The 20,368-nt window shown below is 25.2% G+C and overlaps 1 protein-coding gene across 3 annotated transcripts in view; it reads right to left on the reverse strand.

The window, feature by feature from the left end:
- Positions 1–318: 318 nt before the first annotated feature.
- Positions 319–20,368, reverse strand: part of LOC111642252 (hemicentin-2-like) — a 37,756-nt gene continuing 17,706 nt past the window's right edge. Inside the window, exons 1-13 of one of the 3 annotated variants that reach the window (XM_023388571.1) lie at positions 10,847–10,906; positions 10,444–10,554; positions 10,169–10,372; positions 9,480–9,776; positions 7,179–7,469; positions 6,613–6,900; positions 5,526–5,828; positions 3,443–3,571; positions 2,772–2,799; positions 2,139–2,215; positions 1,091–1,206; positions 808–1,004; positions 319–651 (exon numbers count right to left, since the gene is read on the reverse strand). In XM_023388571.1, coding sequence (XP_023244339.1) covers positions 810–1,004; positions 1,091–1,206; positions 2,139–2,215; positions 2,772–2,799; positions 3,443–3,571; positions 5,526–5,828; positions 6,613–6,900; positions 7,179–7,469; positions 9,480–9,776; positions 10,169–10,372; positions 10,444–10,513 — 1,998 coding nt within the window. In that variant the 5' untranslated portion in view covers positions 10,514–10,554; positions 10,847–10,906 and the 3' untranslated portion in view covers positions 319–651; positions 808–809. Of the gene's footprint in view, positions 652–807; positions 1,005–1,090; positions 1,207–2,138; positions 2,216–2,771; positions 2,800–3,442; positions 3,572–5,525; positions 5,829–6,612; positions 6,901–7,178; positions 7,470–9,479; positions 9,777–10,168; positions 10,373–10,443; positions 10,555–10,675; positions 10,907–20,368 lie in introns of those variants that run through there. The other 2 variants (XM_023388572.1, XM_023388570.1) reach the window with 2 other exon arrangements.

Raw genomic sequence — 20,368 nt, forward strand, 5'->3', positions numbered from 1 at the left:
ATAATACATAAGATTTTATTCAAATAACATTTAATGAATAAAATTAGTTTATTTTTTTCCTTCAGAAATTGAAGGTTTGATGTCTTATAAAGTTTGATACTTATTAATAATACCATAAAACAATTACATATTTTGAGTTTTTTTTTAAAAATGCAAAACTTAAAAATCTCCCCACTTTTTTTCCAGTGTTTGCAGATATTAAACATTGTTTTTCTTTTTTGTAATGAAAATTGCAATAAGTCTATTAACAGTTTTACTGTATATAACACTTCTTTTTTTTTGTTGTTTTCTGTCATAAGCTATTTTATATCTTTCTATATTTTTATATATTTATATAGATATATTTTTCTTTTTTAAATTTTTTTGTGAATGAATTTTTACAAAATGCCAAAAAATGTTGAGCTCAACTGACACAATATGGTTTATTTTTTATTATTATTATTTTTTGTATAGCTTGAGTCAGTCCATTGTCGAAAATTTCACTTGTCACAAGGCATTCGAGGAGATCCGACTCCATTTGTGTTGGAACTGAAGTGGGCACAAGTTTCCTGAGTGTGCAGGAAGCATTACACTTCATTTCAGAAATTCTTTCGAACTTCTGAATTTCTCATCTCTGAGCCTATTATTATTATTTTTTTCATAATTTTTAATCTGAAAAGTTATATAAAATGAAGTTAAAATTCTCATTAAATAAATTTGATAGTTTTTTTAAGTAAAAAAATGCATCGTTTTACATAAATGAATATAAATTTGATATTGAAAAGTTAAATTTAAATATTTTCGAAATTCTTTTTAATAGAAACTTACTTTCATACGTCTGTTTGTCTGCTATTAACAAATGGTAAGTATACTGATGTACAATGGCCAGATTCGAATTCTTTTAACGAAAGAGGTAGGACTTTCGTTTTTCTATGGTCAGGTGTGTTACTTACAGCATTCTGGAACGCGATTACTTCCGATGTATAATTGTCATACACTCTGTTTTGATTAGATGTGCATTCGCTCTGAAAAAAATAAATAAAGAAATGAATTTCAAAACTCTTCCATTTTTAGATTTTATTATAGTTTTTAAATTGAAACGGCAGCTTACTTCTTTTTCAATCAAACTGTCTGCAATTCTCTCCTTCCCCGATAAACAACTAATCTTAGTTTCAACAACGAGTTTATTATCTTTAGCTTCTCTTTCATAAATATCTGCTTTTATATCTGAAAAGAATATTTTATGTTTTAAAAATAATTTTTTAACCCCGAGGTTTATAGATTGAAAATAATTACGATCCGTTAACGGTCGTGTATTTTTGTAGGCTAGTAAATATTTTTCTCTTTAAAGTTGTTCGAAATATTTTAAAATTATTTTCGAAACTCTCTCTTACTTGTTTAAAGTTAAGGGATTCAATTTAAGGGATTCCCAAAAAGAGGGAATTCAATTTAAATTTTGTACATGGAAGAATAGTAGAAATTCGAATTCAGGATGAGAGTTGTTGCTACTGAAATGTTTGCAAATCATTAGGACAATGGTTGAACAAGTGCAAAGCTGGACGAAACAGTATGTTCTCTGATAAGGACAGGTAGATAATGATACCACAAACATACAAAACAACTCTTTACAATGTAGAGCAAATCAAACACTAGATTCCATTTCCCGTAAAATCATTGAATAAAATTGCAAACTTTAAAGTGGCAATTTGAAAGATACTACTTTTGATCAAGTTTTTGATATACAGAACATGATTTTCAATACATTTTGAAACTGCAGATGCAATATTTTACTAGCATGTAATATATTTTCCACCGCTGTAACTCTATAATGTGGTTATATATTTTATTGATTTATTTTTTAAAGTAGGCCTTCAATATCCGAATAAAATAACAGTAAAATTCGAATTGGACTACATTTTAATTTTATTAAATTTATAAGTTATATGAAGTTTTTAAATAAATTATACAATTTATGTAGTCTTTTTATTTGTATATACTTTGTAATATTTTACTTAAACTGTTTAAAATAAAATATAAATAATAATTAACAGTAAAAAGCAATTAATTTTAGCTTTAAATTAATTTACTGTTTAATTTTTTTCTATCTTATAGCATAATAAATTAGATTAATATTTATATTTTTTTTCTATTTATTTTACCTGGTATGATATCAGGACATTTTTCTTCCCCAGTTTCTTTGTAAACATCTTCTTCTTTAGAAAAGAGATTTTGAAATCTACAACAGAAACATTTCAGAAATATTTTATTCAAAAATTAATTATTATTAAATAAAATATTCATTTGTGATTTATGTAATATACATTAATACCAAGTAAAAACAATCAATATAACTCATCTCTTTTCTATTATTATTATTATTTCTATTTTCTTTCATAAGTAATTTAAGAAGAAAGATAAATTATATATTATTATTTTTCTAACTAATAAATAAATTTAATCGAAAAATAATAATAAAAAAAAAAATAAGTTTAAATTACATTTAAGGAAGTAGTTTTATTGAATTGTATAAAAGAAACCATTGACAAGAGATATTTAACAAAAAAAGGAAAAAAATTCTTGTTATCTTTTATGATTTAAGATATAGCTTTACTTAAATTCTTTTTTCTTTTTGTAAATTCTACAAAAGAGACTTCAAGAAAAGATTTACTTTTATTGAGGAATTGAAAAAAAATTACTAGTAAATCGCTAAAAACTTGTATTATAGAGATTTATTTTCTATAATTTTTTAGAATTATATATATAAAGATTAAATTTTAAAAAAATCTACTTACTTATAATTTTTTCTTCTAAGGTTCATGGCTAAAATTAAAGTACATATAATTAATGAAAGTAATATTTTAAAATAACAGTTAATAAATAAAAAGTTAAGTAACATAAAAGTAATAACTCTATAGAATTAGATAACTTACAGATTTGTAATAAAAATTTTTATTATAAATTTAAAACAACGAGGAAGAGAATTACGAACAGGAATATATATATATATATAAACTAGGACTTTCATGAAATAAAATACAAAAATGAATTAATCAAAAATTATAAAAATTTATTATTTGGTAGTTCTCATGTACATGAATGAGAGGCGAGAAATTTTTCCATGTTGTGTGTGATGGAAAAGGCAGAATGATTGATTGAGAGAAGCTAACTGTGATGCATTTGCTGGAAGACGAAAGGTAACCAGGTGTTCTAAACATTCCAGAACTGCTTAACCATCAACCTGCTATTCGTTAGTTCGTGAACTTATCCGCAGAATGTTGATTGGAATATAAATGAGTAATGTAATACTAAAGTGGGATGGAAATGTATTATGGAAATAAGTTTCGAAACATAGGTTAATGACTAATGTTGTGCTGGAAAATAATATTTTAGAGATCTTTCTAAACCATTGCTGCGGAATAAATTATTTACCGATACATTTACATAATTGATTTTAATTACTTACCTTCTTCCGTGTACGATTTCCTCCTCAGTTTTTTAGCAGTGTAAATTACGATAACGACCAGGAATATTCCTACAACAACTGCTATTAGAACTATTAGAATGGGACTCAATGCTAACGTCCAAATATCATCTAAAATATTAAAAAAATAAGTTTTTAAAAATTGTTAAAGTTTATATGATTTTTTATTGTGTTTAAACTATAGTTTAGAATTAAATTGATTTGAACAGTGTCTAAGACAGAGTTCTGATAAGATTAATGATCTTTAAAAACTTTCTGAATTAAAACTAAATAATAATTAGTTAAAAATGAATAGAATTTTTTCTAATAACTTGCCAAATTCAGTAAATTATGACGTTTATTAATTTATTATAAACCATGATATAATAATATCAATAATTAGTGTATTGAAAAATAATTCTACAAAGAAAATTCATAGACATTAAACTTATACATTATTATATAGCATATATAATTATAAATTATAAATATATATTATCTCAATATAAATTTGATTTTAAAATTTGTTTATTATGATTTTTATGTATTTTTTTAAAAATAATTCTTTATAATTTGCTATAAATTTTATCTGCTAGACTGTTATTTATGTATTACTTGTATCGAAAGAAGAAACTTGATAAATAATACTTTACATTCATTCCTTTCTATACATTTTATTTTATATTTGAGCATAGCAAGGAAATTACCAATTCTTCTATTCTTTGACTCTAAACAGTCGTTACGGGTTCAAGAAAACAGTTTTACAATACAAAATGTGACAAAGCTACTGATCTGAATTCAGATTATGCAGCAACAGCTAAAATTTAGATAGAATATATTTGATTGTAAAGGAAATCTCCTGTTTATTTTTATATAACTCTAACTTACTTTCGATTCCAAGGAGCATATCCATTTCCCGAAACTATTTTATCTACAATAATAAATTGATAGAGGATTTTATAATTAATATATAGAATCTCTTAAATCAAATTATCAAAACTCTGCCATTTTTAGAATTATTGATTACTTAAATCTCGATTTTTGTAACACATTTATCTAATTTTTAAAGTTAGGATTACAAACGATAGTTTTTTTTTCCTTCACTTCACCAAATTCTTGTGATCGGCTTTCTTTATGATATTCCCTAATTCAATAAAAAAGTAGTGTCGAAAATCGTATCAATTTTATAGAAGTTTCAAGAACTACGAGGTATTGTTTCTGAAGTCTTTGTAACAATTTTTCGGCAATTTCTTTTAAGGGAAGTTTCAGAAATATTTTATTAAAGTTACTTCAAATTTAAGTGAATTTAAGTTTCCGTTACCACAGAAAGGTAATTTCTTATTTTTGTATGTAATTACTAAAGTTAATTAAATTGAGACATTGTAAGCGTCTTGATCTGATTAATGCAAATTACAAACTAAGTAAATCACGGAACTGGATTCAAAAATACAAAACTTTCTTAAAGTTTTAAAAATATTTCCTTTTAAAAATTATAAATTTTATAAATTCTAAAGTATGATATTGGTATAATAATATAAATGTTATATAAATAGCTGTTTTAAAACGTTTTAAATCTTATGCAATTGCAAAACATTTAAATATACTTACTTTGCCAGAATTTTTTAATATAGATATTGTTTTTAACATAGAACTAAATTTCTCAAATAGAAAAAAATCATTCCTTGGAAAAGAATACATTAATGGAAAGTGACAATATTCACTTCATGAACATTTAAGAAAAATCAATCAAACTTAAGTCAACGTTTCGCTTATCTAAATATTGATGCCAGATGTATTTTTAAAAAGAATATCAGCACTAAAAAATTCAAAAATTTCGAAATGTGCATTGCTAAAATGACACAGACAGATTTTTACCGATTTTATCGCATTAACGAGATAATCTCTTCATGAAATTTATGAAAACGAATGCTTGATAGTAAATTCATGTTTCGGAGAACCGCATCGATAAATAATTAACGAAATTTCTCTTTATTAATATTGAATTTAATTGAATTAATTATTTAATTACTGATATAATTTCTATTATATTTTGTATATTATAAAATGAGATAGTAAAAAAATTTACCTCGCCTTTCATTAGATGCCGGTGGCGTTAATGTTACTGTGTGCAAACGGACTGGAAGGCTCATTCCTTTGTCGTTAACGGAATGGATAACGAGTAAAAGATTCGCTCCCGGTAATAATCCGTGGGCAAAGAATATAGGAAAATCAGAATTAACACTGGTTTGAACAACTTCTGAATCTGCATCTAATACATCCATGAAGAATCGCTGTTTAAGACCCCCATCGTATCCTTCAATGCATTCTACATGAAGGGATTCTTCAGTTTTATTGATAACTGTACAATTTTGCACAGATTCTGGAGGACCTATAATTTTGGAAATAAATTATGAATTTAATTATCAGTAGAAGATATATAGTATCGTGTGGATCTATATTTCATTATGTTTAATATATTATTAAGATAAACCTTATCTAAATTTCATTAGTACAAGATAATTAGGATTGAAACAATTAATAACATTTTCTCTTCATGTGATTCAATATTGTTAAAATTAATAGGTGTAAAATATTAAAATAGTTGTATTAAATAGGCAGATAGTTATTTTTAACCTTTTCACGAGTGAAATAAAGCATAATAAACATAATTATAATTTCATTATGAAGTAATAATTATATGTAATGTTTAATAATTATTTGATTCCATCTTCAATTACTTTACATCAATATCATCGAAGAGAGAACTGAGTTAAAGCTAATTGTTCGAAATTGCCTTTAATTGAACATTTGGAATATATAAATTCTATAATAAATTGAGAAACTATATAACCGTAAACCTCTAAATAGAATATAACAGTGCATTATTAAAATACAGAATAGACAATTAATACAGTATGATGTATCCTATACAACTTTGTTTTAGATTATTAAAAGGTCAGCTATAGGGCCGATAACATTAACCTCGATTATTAAAATGATTACGACAGTATAAGAATGTAAAGAATTTTTAGTAAAAGTATAAAGTATTAATTATTTATTTTAAAATATTATTAATTGTAAACATGTTATTTCCTATTTTTTGTGTAATAAAAAAAGAATGTAGAATCATTTCTACAAAATAAAACAGAAAAAAATTACTTGAAAATATATACCTGCAGGGAAAATAGTAAAGACACAAGGTTCTTTCTGACTTCCAACTCCATTTTTACCCCAACACAACAAGGAGCCATAATCGTATTGGGAATGAGGAGTATAAAAAGCAACACTTCTTGTACCTTCCACCGAAAATGCCAAAATTTCTTCCAATTCCAATGTGGTATTAAACTCCCAACGGAATTTAACTTCGGGTGGATCTGCTTCTAATTCGCAAGAAACTTTTACGATTTCATCTCTCGCTGCTCCATAGGACTGTTTTTGATCTGGTACACATATGGGAGCATCTATAATTCAAATAATTGATTATCGAAAACTTTAAACTTAAAAACTGTTAAATGCTTAACAAAATTTCTATGAACTTATTCATCATGTTGTCATTAATCATTTTCGACATTACTTGGAACGGAGCCTATTATTATTTAAACCATTTAATTTTATTAAATGGTATTACCAATTTGAATGATTAATATGTTATAAAGTTAAATTTGAAATCCGTACATAAAAACAAGTTGACTGGTTAAAGTATTTTTTAAAATTAAAAATAAATATAACTATTTCTTACATTGTACTCTAAGATGGATGGGGTTACTTTCGCCTTCTCCTTCGGTATTTGTTGCCATACACGTATACCTTCCTGTACTGATACGTCGAACCTTTTGTAAAACTAAGGATTGATTACTAACGATTATTCCAGCAGATATGTTGGTCTGAATTTGTTGCCCTTCTAATCGCCAAGTTATTTCCGAAACCCACGGATTGGCTCTGATATTACATTCAAAATAAACATCATTTCCTTCTTGTATATGAGTATGCCTTAATTTACTTCCCAATTTCATTGTGATTTGTGGAACGTCTGAAACGAAATGGTTAATAATCCTGTACACTATATAGGTCAATTAATTATTTTGAGGTTAGCGAAGATCATTTTTAATTTACGTGAATAGCTTCATAATGTAGTCATTAACATATCTTACTCTTATTATGGACATGCAAGAAAGATTAATATTACTATCTTTCTACCCATTTATAATATTTCTTTTAAGATTCGATTAAAATAGTTAAATTACTAATGCTATATTTAAATTCGTCTAAACATTTATGTAGTTCGTTAAAATACCAATTATATAAAATTGTAGCTGTTATCGATGAAAAAGTACATAATCAAAATAAAGTACCTACAGGAAAAAAACGTTAGAAAAGATTGAAATTACTTTTATTATACATTTATGTTTGCAGATTACTTTCGACGTTTTATCATACATAATATATTCTATAATAATGGGATGGTACATCGCCAATTACATGTTTGAAGTCCATATGATGAGTTAATATCGCAAGCGTGAATTATAGATACGAAATTTTTTTATTTTATTTTTCTTTTATAATAACTGAAATTTCTACACTTTTTTTAAGTTTCTAAATAATGTAATGAAACTAATATAAATGGAAATTGTTATAACGATTAATAATTAAACTTTCTGTTAATCTTTAGTTTAGGAATTTGAAATAATGAAATTATCAATGTGAGCGAATTCAGAAATATCAGCCATCTTCCTTCGTTCATCACGAACTAAAGGCATAGCTATGGGGTGTTGTGAGAACATTGACTTTATTACGTTGCTTCCAGTAAAACATTTATAACTCTTCGCACACAGCTTGAACTGATGTGGCCGGTAGCAATCAGCAATGAGAACAATGCTATATTAGTAACTGGGAATGCAGCTGTAGTTATAATTACTTTTCTCCCGTGATTATGGTTCAGAACCGGTCACAAACCAATCACAAACTCACTTCTAATCTGAAATGACCTTGTTGGGAATTACAGAAATTGAAGTTTTGTAATCGAAGCTTGACGAAGAAAAAATTGTCGAAAGATAGATAAACAATGTAACCATAGAAACCATTTATAAAAATTTTTATAAATTATTAAAGTATTTTTTGAATGATTTACCTATTTTACAAAGCATTTATTGATTATAGTTATAAAAGGGAATTTGATTTATATATATTTATACAATGCACATAGCATTTTGAATTTTTAAATATTTATAGACATTTCTGACCAAATGTACATCTGTAGACTTATATAAAAGTTTTTGTCGTTTGATATACATTTACTTATGAATTTATACATATTATTGATGTGAAAACATAAATACTTAAATCTCTTTAACATTTTACAGAGCGCTTAACCTAAATTTTTCTTAAGTTAGCAGAATTATATTGAATATTTTATTGTTAATAATAAACAATGTTGAATACATTAATAATTTTTAAAAATAAAATCAAAGTAAATGTTTAAAAATTATTAACTCTATTCGCTACTTTTGCCGATTGAAATATATTTCCTTAAACTTCTAAATTTATAATTTATTAATAAACTGCATAGAACATTAAACGTTTAATAAAGATGTAGATATATTAAAAATAAATTAAAAGTATGTACATATTTATGATTACATTTTACTCTAAATATTAATTTTAAAATATTTAAGATAAGTCATCTGTCTAGAAAAGTAAACAGCTTAATTTAAGAAAAATGCTATAAATAATTTTGCAAAGTTACTTTATGAATAATAAAATTAGAATATTTAATATTCTTTATTATATTATTAATAATACAATAAAGATTTATAAATATAATAATTTTTGTTAAATAAAATATACTTTGAATTAATTAATAACTAAATATAATTTAGAGTTTATTCGAAAGCCAAATGTAGCTTTTAAAATGTTAATTATTTTCTCTTCTTTTTTAGTTTTTTTAAATTTAAAATTAGAATTTAGTTAAATTTTGATATTAAATGTAATTACAAAAGATTTTTAATAAACTTAAAAGAGGAATAATTTCGCAGTTACCTACAGTGGACCTCCAACGTCCACCCATCTTCTGTAGCACTTCCAGGAATGTGTGGATTTTCAGCTCGGCAAGACAAATACTTGCCATTATCTTCTAACGTTGGTGTAAATGTTAATATACTTGTTGATTTAGAACCGTCTAGCGAGAATCTATCTCTAGTACTTGTCATTCTCGTACTACCCTTCCACCAAGTGATAGTAGCGGCGGGTCGAGAACCTTTACTATTGCATTCAATTTCGACTGGTTTACGTGCTGACACAGATCGAAATTCACCTTTGATTTTTACTTCTACAGGTTTAACTAAATCGAAACAAAATTTTACTTTCAGATTTAATGTATAATTGTAAGTAATGCAAATACAAAAATCGATTTAACTGTATTTAAAATCAATGAATAAGTTCATTTGATAATTAAGTCATAACAAACATCAATTAAATATATTTTCTGGAATGCAAATAATTTATTAATTTACAGTTTTAAAAAGTAAAAATTGATCGAAAAATTCAGAAATATTTGTTCTGGTTCTTTATTATTATTATTGTTTTGTTAAATTTATTTTTATCTATAATTAAAATTTTATATATCTTCTAACTACAAAAGTCAATCGATATTTACACGTCATATAACAAATTAAGAAAATAATATAAAGAAACAACTCTTTGTTATACAAAAGCTTATAACTATCCACTTACAGTTCATGTCAATAGTTACTGCAGTTGACAGAGGGGGCGTAAAGTTACTGTTGGCAGCTTGACATGTGAACATGGCCATCAAATCGTTCCTCTGGAGTACAGGTATCTTCAGTTCGTTTCTTACAACACCGTCACTCGTCAGTTCGAAAGTGTCGTCTAATAGAACAGACTCTCTCCACCAAGTAACCGATGGCCTAGGCTTTCCTACACAAAGAGTACTTGTAAAGTAATCCTCTTTTCTACTTTTCACAAAGTATAACAAAACACTGACTCACCTCCGTCTGCTTCACAGATTAATTCTAGTTCACTACCTTCATTATATGGCCCAATTAGACTCTGTAACATTTCACCTTTCTTATTTGTTATTATCGGTTTTTTAGGTGGAACTAAAAAAAAAAATAAAAGTAAACAACCTGGTAAATGCTTTAAACTTAATTAAACGCGTAAAAAATAAAATGTACTAAAAGCAATATATCTAAATAGCTGAAGACGAATTACCGCCGATACCATTTTGTGAAATTGCCTGTTTACAAAGACATTTAGGATACTTTTGTATCACAGTGGCTCGTCCTTAATGTCTTTCTTTGTCTCCTTAAAGCTATTTGTTGTCTATCGATATCGTCGATATAAACGTTTCCAGAAAATTTCATGAATGTCATGAAAAATTTTGTTTTTCACCATATTATTCTATGAAAGGTAAACGAATATCGCATCTCATTTTAAATTAATTTGTGAAAAATATAAATAACCTAGCAACAATAACGGGATATTTGCTCTGCAAACATCTAAGGAAAAAAAAGGGCGGAAACACACATTTGCATTTTTTGAATAAACTCTGTAATAAATACACAATGTTTATCTATTACAATATGTAAATTATTGCGTGCCTCGAATGAAATAAAAAAAATTATTTAAAATGATGAAGTATGAAAATAATTTACAGATGCTTTTAGAAGATTTTAATTAACTTTCTTTTAAAAGGTTACTAAAGTAATTTAGTTTTGAATATACTATTTAAAGGAATGTATTTGCCATTAATTCCTCATTGTTTTGATATTAATTACTGTAATGTTAGAGAGAAAAATGTTTGAATATGCTGGAATAATTGGAATGATAGCCTAGTGTTAATTTATTTTTAGTTTAAAAAATTTATTTTCTTAACGTATAACTTAAGAAGCGATTCTTTATTTCACTATTAACTTATGTAAGCTAAATTAAAACATTGAAAGTACTTAAGTTTCAAACATCTTGAATAAAATTACATCATGATAAAACTGCATGGCAGTAATTATATTCACAAATCATTAATTTTCATTAAGGCTTCACTTTTTAATGGTAATAATTTTATAAATTTCAGAAGTATCATAAATTTAATTACATTATAATAGTTCGAAAGAGATGTTTAATTTTCTTGCAAGAATTATATAATTATGGTGATTTATGCATTTTCGCCTATTTCAAATTGATTTATGTATATTTTCCATTAAACTTTACTGCAAAATATGTATGTATGAGGTGATTAAAACAACAGTAATTTTTGTCTATAAAAATTTTTAATTTAAATAATAATAAAATACAAATGTTCAACTTTTAAAATTAATATACAGAAATTTCAAAATTTAAATTCTTTCACTCTCATTATTATTAATTTATTTTACAAATATTTTTCGTGGTGACAGAATAAACTAATTATTTATNATAACAGAAAATTGCTTTCTTTAAATAATCCTGAATTTATAATAAATATATATATATATATATCTACAGATAAAATATATGCATACATTTTACCAAACTATACTTGATATTTAAATATTAAAATTTAGGAGTACTAAAATTTTCCTGTTTTTAAATGAAACATTGTATACATAGAGTTTTGAATATTTAAATTCCTTAAAAAATCTAAAAATTTTATGAAAATATAAGGATATATTTTTACAAACACGCTTCTCTATCTTTAATAGATGCATTAAAATAATGACAAGTTAGAGAATAAAAAATTACTAGGTTAGTTCTCTGTATAATTGATTAAATTAACAAAACTAGTTTTTGAAATATGAGATAAAAATGGTTGAAATGCCACCGAAGTTAGAGATAAATGAATAAAGAAGTAATATGTCTCTATAAAAGGATCCACCTAGTTTTTAGCAATAAAAAATCCTTTCAGTTGTAGTAAAAAGATGAAAATAGTTTCGTCAAATAAAATACTTACAACATAGAAATATTAAAACTTTTTATTATATGTACCCATTATTTGGTGAATATCCAAAACAGAAACGTTAAAAATGTAGTTAAAATATTCTTTCACTCGAGTTTTTCCATATGATTAGGGAAATCCTAAATATTCTTACCTATTACTCTGAGTATTAAATCGGCATTTCTCGTTTGTGCCTTCTTAAAGTCTACTCGGCACCTATAATGACCGTCATCCTCTAGAGTCACGGGATTTAGTTCCAACATTGCTGGTTTGTGTCCGATCGACAGGTAAGATCTGCTAGCAATAGCATCATTGACAGCGTGTCTAGCTTGGCTCAGCCTCCTTCGACGCCCGTCTAGACTGTAAATCGGAGCCACAAAATCGTCTTTATACCAAAGAATAAGCGAAACGTCATCATCTGGCGTCGGAGGAGTTATATCACACGGGAGTTTGACTTTTTCTCCAGCTACTCCAATGATGGTTAACAGATTCCCTAAAAAATATGCAAACAAGCTTTATTAAGATTATAGATCTTTACGCATATAAACATGAATATATATCTTAAAAGTTTGGAATAATGATAGTTTCGAGAGTTTCGAAGATATAATGCTTTCGCCTATTAACTTTCATTGTGAAAAGATCCGATCTTGCAAGATATTCTAAAGCACTCTCGAAAATGACTCTGTGGAAGGATGTTTCGGAATGACCATCTGGACTTTAATCGAATTTATTGCAATTTAGTGTCTTTTGAAAGTTCGGTCGTTCACTTCAGTCTGTGGTTTTATTCTTAAGAATTTCTTTTATTTACATTTTTAGCTTTCAACGAAAATAAATTTCATCGACTTACTACTAAATCCATTTCGATCATCCGAAGGATTATGGTAGTTAGCCTTTGACAGTTTGGAATATATTTCGTTTCGATCTATACCAATTTAGCTAAAATCCTTTTTAATTAAACAGACTAAAAGTATTTAGTAGCAAAACTTTTTAAATAATAAATTTTTTCTGTTAGAAATTAAAATATTTCACAATCTAATAACTTATAATGTATTTTTTATCGATTACTTGCAACTACTTAATGTTTTTGGAGCCATAAAAAATACTATAATATATAAATTAAATTGCCATGGAGATTTTTACTTAATAATTACAATCTGTATACTATTTTCTTTTTCCAGAAAACATCGTATTAATTTTTTAAAAAATTAGAAAGACATTAACAAACTGTAGAAAGAGTATATTTGAAACCAGTTTTTATTCCTCAAAATCAAAATACAGAAAACGCATCTATATTAAACTACAGAGAAGAATATTGTAAATAAACTTATATGGAGAAATAGGTATATCGTTTCTAAAACCTATATAAAAGAGATTTTCAATTTTGATATACAGTATCTTTCTTCTTATATTTATGAGTAAAGGACTAATATAACAAATGCCTATACAGAAGAATATTTTATGTTTAACTGAGCATTTCTTGAATAAATAAATAATAAAATTGGTAATAACAGCGTACAATATTCTATATGCATTACGCTATTAAAGTTTTAATAAAATCACCCATATAATTTAACATAGTAAATTTTTATTATCGCATATTGGCCAATGTAATTTTCTCGCAACGACCAACCTATTCTGCATTTAACCTTATTATCTTTAGAGTACCGATAACTGTTTGATAACGCGAACTTTATAATGGAGTAAAGATAATTATCAATTTCTATAATGTTATTATATAATAAATGCAACATATAAATGTTATATATTGTAATAAGCAAAATCGATAAAATATAAATTAAATTTTTACAATTCATTAATTCGTAATAACTTGCTTCGTTATTGTAAAATATTTAATTACATTAAAGTTTTAAAATTTCAAATATTTATATTTAAAATTCTTATTTAATAATTTACAGGAACGCCTTAAGTATTAAAATAATTACAGATAATATTTCATAAACAAATCAAATCTTAGTTGCATTTTATAAAATATTAAAACACTTTTTAAATTTTTATTTTAAAGCATTATTTGAAAATATAATTATATTTTACAGCTTAAAATGTCAAATAAACACGCATTTTTGTATTCAATTTTGTTTAAATAAATTATTTATAAATGACGATTTTTATTTAATCATCGTTTAAAAGTAATTATTTTGATGTCAAATTGGATTTGAAAATAATAAAAAATACACACACACACACACATATATATATTTGCATTAACAAGATAATAAAAACTTAAAAATGATCATTGAAACAACGCATTGATATGGAAAGCAATTCTTACTTTTGGGACAATTTACAAATAAAAAGAAAAAAATGTTAAAGATTGCATTGAGACCAGTAGAAAACCAAAGTAAATCTTCATAGAATGACTGTTATCTAGCCTGTCAAAGGAACAAGATTTCCGCCAACTTGCTTTGGACTTTCTGGTACTACAAAGAATTATTGAGGCAAATTGTTTCCAGAAAGTTTGCCTTAGAGAGAGGATTGTGTGCCAGATGTCCATTGGTTTACGTCTCGATAAATTCTTTTTGATTCAGGCTCATGTTTGGTATATTCAACAATGCATCTATTTTTATCTTGTAAAGTTAAAAAAATAAGTCTAAAGTAACAAAATTTTATCGATAACAAAATTTAATAGTATTATATTAACAACAGTTTCCAAGATCGATTGGAATAAAAAAATATCAATTCTCAAATTTAATTGAGTATAGTAAATTAAAAAAAATTGTCTTATCAGTAGATTTTAAGGAGAAGAAAAAAAATTCAATACCAAAATAATGAAACAAAATCAAATAAAATTTAAAATAGAGAGAACAAAGAAAATAAATTAATTCACACTAACAAAACAGAAAATTTATATAGTCCTACAAAAAATAGAAACTTCCGAGTTACTTATGGTTTAGGTAATTGAAAAAATAAATGCATAGCAATAAACTAAAACAAGGTTTTTTATAGTCCATCTTAAACAATAAAGTCAGCCTGCTTTTTACAATGAAGAAATGCAAATCGTGGTTATACAAATTTCACTGAATTTTTTAAATATTGAATCAACTATGAAATTTTTAAAAATCAAATCTATCTAAACATTAAATAAGTTAGCGTTTATTGAAATTTTCTTATCATTTAATTTTATTTATATAACTTAACATCTCTTTAAAATGAAAGCATTCGAAAAATGTTATTAGTTAATACGCTTTTTTATATGTTTATTTTTTTTTATCTATTAACTAGAATAAATAACTATTTTCATCAGAAGTAAGATGGTATAGAGGAAATCGATATATATATTATAATTTCTTAATGTTTTTTAAAAAATTCTATACAATAAACTTTAAAAAAGTAGAAATCAATCATTTAATTTAATTTTGGTAAAGAATTTATAATAATATACAAGCTGCTTTTTAATTCATTAAAACACAATATTCTCCAACTGAAACAAATTTCGGTTTCTGACCAAATCAGGTAAGTAAACTTGATAGAATGCTGCAGCAGTAAATGAGCTTATGAAACAAGTGCAGCTGTTCAATTCGCATGCACAGGATTCCTCCTGGCACTGGAGCAAAGGAAGAGTTTCTCCGAAAATCTTAGACTGTATCTACGAATGACTAAATTTTATATTTCAATTGTAACTTCCGTATTTCTCGTTTTATCAATAAAATATGCTTGAGTTTTTTTTTCATATTACAAATTTGGATTTTTACTTTTGTATTTTAAATTAAAAAATTAACATAATCAATATGCACGACCTTTCTTAAATTCGAATTCATTGTTTCTGATTACAAATGCCTACTTACATAAAATCACTCGTTATAAATTTATCGTCAATACTAAATTTTTAATTTTTAATTTTTCTTAAACTCATACATGCGAGGAAATAGCAGAAATCGGTGTAATGCAATTACTGATATTTCCGTAGTTAAAATAAACATTTGATTAAAATTTTATAAAAACTAATGAATTTTATATGCTAATTTCACAGAAATAATTTCTAAGAATTTTCACAAAATACCGAGTAATTTATAACTTTATATATAAATTTTTAAAGTATTAACACGCCTCTTAGAATTCCAGATTGAATGATCTATATACAATATTTATTTTTTAAAAATTCCACGATAAGATAAATGATCTTGTTTTACCATATTTTAATATTAAAGTCTGTATTAAAAACCATAAGTAATGAGTAAATAGTGGATAAATATTGAGGCAACGGCTCTCTATCGTTTACATAGATATTTTTTGTGTTATTTTCAGAGATAGATGAAAGTCTTTGATATGCCAAGAAATGTATGTGTAGTCTACATAGGAATGAAAATCATGGTTCTCCAGGGAAGCATATCTTTCGAACATAGAATCCAAGATGCTCTAGGAAAAAACTTGTTATCTTAACAAAAAAATAACTAAAAGTCAGTAGAACGAAAATATACATAAAATAGCAATAATATTAAATATTTTTTATTTTATACAAAAAATTACTCACTCGAGTGATATGTAAGACTTTAAAAACAGATACGAGAGTAATTTTTGGGACTGTTCTGAACCTTAACAGTGCCTATCTTTGAAGATATAAACTGGCTTATATTCTTAGTCACGTTTGGCAGATGTTGCATCAGAAACAGTTGTGACAGGTCATGGAAACTGCTGCTCTATACTTTGTCCATAATCTGATTTAGAAGGAGTTGTTTGCAAAAGGTTCCATTGCTGCTAATATTTCTCTCTCTGTTAATATAACGATTTCTGCCTCAAAGTAGATTCGATTGATCAATAAGTAGCAAGAGACATTGGAATTATAAGCAGCGACATCGAAAAATAATAAGATTATCGTCTTAAATTATGTAAATCGTCAAATATATTAAGACAATTTACTTTACACTTTTTCTTTCTTGTTAACTAAATTAATCTTAAAATGACGAAATGGAAAATTATTACAGTTTAAAAAAGTACTTTTTCTTTGTTTGAAATGATCGATGATGCGAAATCATCCTATTTACGTAGTCAGATAGAATTTTAAATAGAATTTCAAGTTTCTGTACACGTTCTTAAAATAGATGATTGGCTTTTATCCGTAATCAAAATCCAATACGTGATATCATGTTATATTGTGCTTGAAGAGAACTTTTCTGCCAAAGCAGACTTACATCAATGCACAAATTTAGTTTAGAAGAAAATTTGATAATAAAAATTCTATATGACTCAAATCGTTTATCTTTTATCTAAGCATTTCTGTTGAGAAAATTGAAAGTTAGTACAATGTTTTTGAACTGAAAAGTTTATAACGCAGCAAAATTGTTAGAAATCTTCAATAATAATCTTTCGTAACCATAATATTGTTCAGCAGTTTAATAAATATGTAAATTTATTTATTTTTTACATTTAAAATAAAAAAAAACACTATATTATTTTTGGATTATAATACATTTTTTTTCAAAGTCCGTTACTATTTATAGGAAAAAACTTTGCATTAGCTAGCAAAGAATCTAGATTTATGCACCTGTATCTGTAGAGAACTCAAATGATAAATATCACCATTATTCACTTGCGTCTAAGTTGTCATTTTGTTTCAATGCTTGGGCTATTTGATAGTAGAATATATCTTCTTTTACAAGCAGTTTATAAATTATCTTTAACCAACTAAAATACGTCTTTATTTGTATTAGTTATTTTTTAATTAAATTTAGCTTTAATTTAACGGAAAAAAGAAGTCTCGAAGATAATAATAATAATGATGTGTGAAGTAGATGTCAAGAGTGTGATGACTTGGATAATAAATTGTTCGTATAAAAAGTGTTTCTGAAGAAAGTTAAAATGAGAATTTTTTGAATCTCAACCTTACATGAATTATGCAATAGGTCCTACGTATTTTCTACGAATTAATTTCTTAAAAAAATCAAAGGATTTTCACATAAAAATGAAAGAATAAAATGTAAGATAGTAAAGAACATCTAGATGCTGGTACAATAAATGATAAGAAAAGTCTATCTAGATAAAAATATAGTAATAGTAGAAAAGGTAAGCATATCTGAAGGAAGTTCACTATAATTTCTGTAGTCATTTTAAGTAATTTAAATAATTAAAGTATTTTAATTCCTCTAAAGTAAATGACAATTTTTAAGAAAACAAAGATATCTATTATGAATAAATCCAAAACTTAAATCTGAATTAAATGAAATTTTTAAACTAATATAAACAGCATATACTGTACATATTCAAATAAACATATATATATATATATGCGGAAACATTCGATTTGTAACAATTTGAAACGTTATAAATCAATTCAAATTTTAATTATATATACAGCTAAAGCCATATATATAGATATATATAATAGTCCTATTCTGTAGCAGTATAATATATATAATAAGACGACAACAGTATTTAGGAACAATTAATATTATCGGCAATTGATTAATGATAAATAGCTAATGTATTTGTAAATTGCTTGCAGAAAGTAACTAAAAAGATTCAAATTTATATCAGAAAATAGAATGTAAATAATCTTTGCTAAAACATTCAATAAAAATTTTAATAAATCTCCAGATATCGAATTTTGACAATTTAAAATTGAATATCTACATATCTTTTATATATCTGAATCAATTGTATATAATGTATATATAAAAGTATATAACTTATATAGGCCTATATATATTGAAGTGAAATATCTGCAAAGAAGACTTGTATAAATTTATAAAGTTTATTTATATATTAATTTAAGTGTATGAAATTTTGAAAATCCAAGCACAAAGAGCTCCCTTGCTGGAAATTTTAAGATTCCAAATGCGCAAATAACATTTTAATTGATATTTTAATATTTACAAAACTATCAAGAGATGTTATAATAATATAAAAATAGTTTATATTAGTTGACAAGAAAAGAAATGCACAAAACATCACGATGTATATAGCATTAGAAATTATAGGAGGAATTGTAAAATGGTCTTGCAGTTTTGCCATTGTAATATTTTCAGTCATATAAGAGCACATAAGAATTCCATTCCATCATCAGTAAAAATCTTCGATCTAGAAGCGGATAGATAAAACGAAGTTTGTCTTTTATATCATTTCATCCCGAAAAAAGCAGCTAAGAATATATGTGATTGAAAGAACTCTAGAATAACAAGTATTTGAGTATGTTCTCTCTCTCTATTTCTTTTTTTTTGTTTAAATGAAGAATGTAATTGTTTTTAAATCTTATTTTAACATTTTGAATTATTAAATTCCGAAGAACAATTTCCAAATTTATCGCAAAAGATACATTTGTCAGGACAATCAAATAAATATACAATTATTAATCTAGTTAATTCTTTTTAATCTAATTTTCTTTTAAAGTAATGGTGATAATTAGACTCCTATTCAATATTGAAAATTAGCATGAATTTTAAATTAATTTAGCCGGAATCATTCTAGATCAAAGCAACTTTAGTATTAAAGTATAAGTAAATTAGAATGTAAATTACTCTCATTCTGTATATTCGCTTATATAAGATAGGCGAAATAAAACGATAGTAATTTCTTTGATCCAGATATCTGAAAAATTTTATTAAATGCTGAAAAATTACAAATTAAAAATAAATCGATTTTTACAGAATATAAATGATCTTTTATGAACGTAAGAGAAGTAAAGTTTAAATTATGATTTAAAAAATAAAATAAAATATAAAAACATTGAAGGAAAAAGAATCTTATTATAATTTTCTTTCATTTACTATCATGATCAGTGTGTTAGAGTATGATTAGTATTATTACATTTACATAATGTTTTTTGAGTAATAAATTTAACTTGTAAGATTGTATAAAATAATGAATGACTAAAATACAAAAGTAATATCAAATTAAATAAATTATAAAAATAATTAATGATAAGTCTATCTATTAATAAATATTAGAATTTTTCACTTAAATGCTTTTATAATTTATTTATGAATTTATAATTTTTTGTTGATACATCTCTCATGAGCATTGAAAGTTCAAGACGTCTCTTCATAAAAAAA

The sequence above is a fragment of the Centruroides sculpturatus genome, unplaced genomic scaffold, assembly GCF_000671375.1.
Source record: "Centruroides sculpturatus isolate CEXI.00-Female unplaced genomic scaffold, Cexi_2.0 scaffold1678, whole genome shotgun sequence".
In the NCBI taxonomy this organism is placed as follows: domain Eukaryota; kingdom Metazoa; phylum Arthropoda; class Arachnida; order Scorpiones; family Buthidae; genus Centruroides; species Centruroides sculpturatus.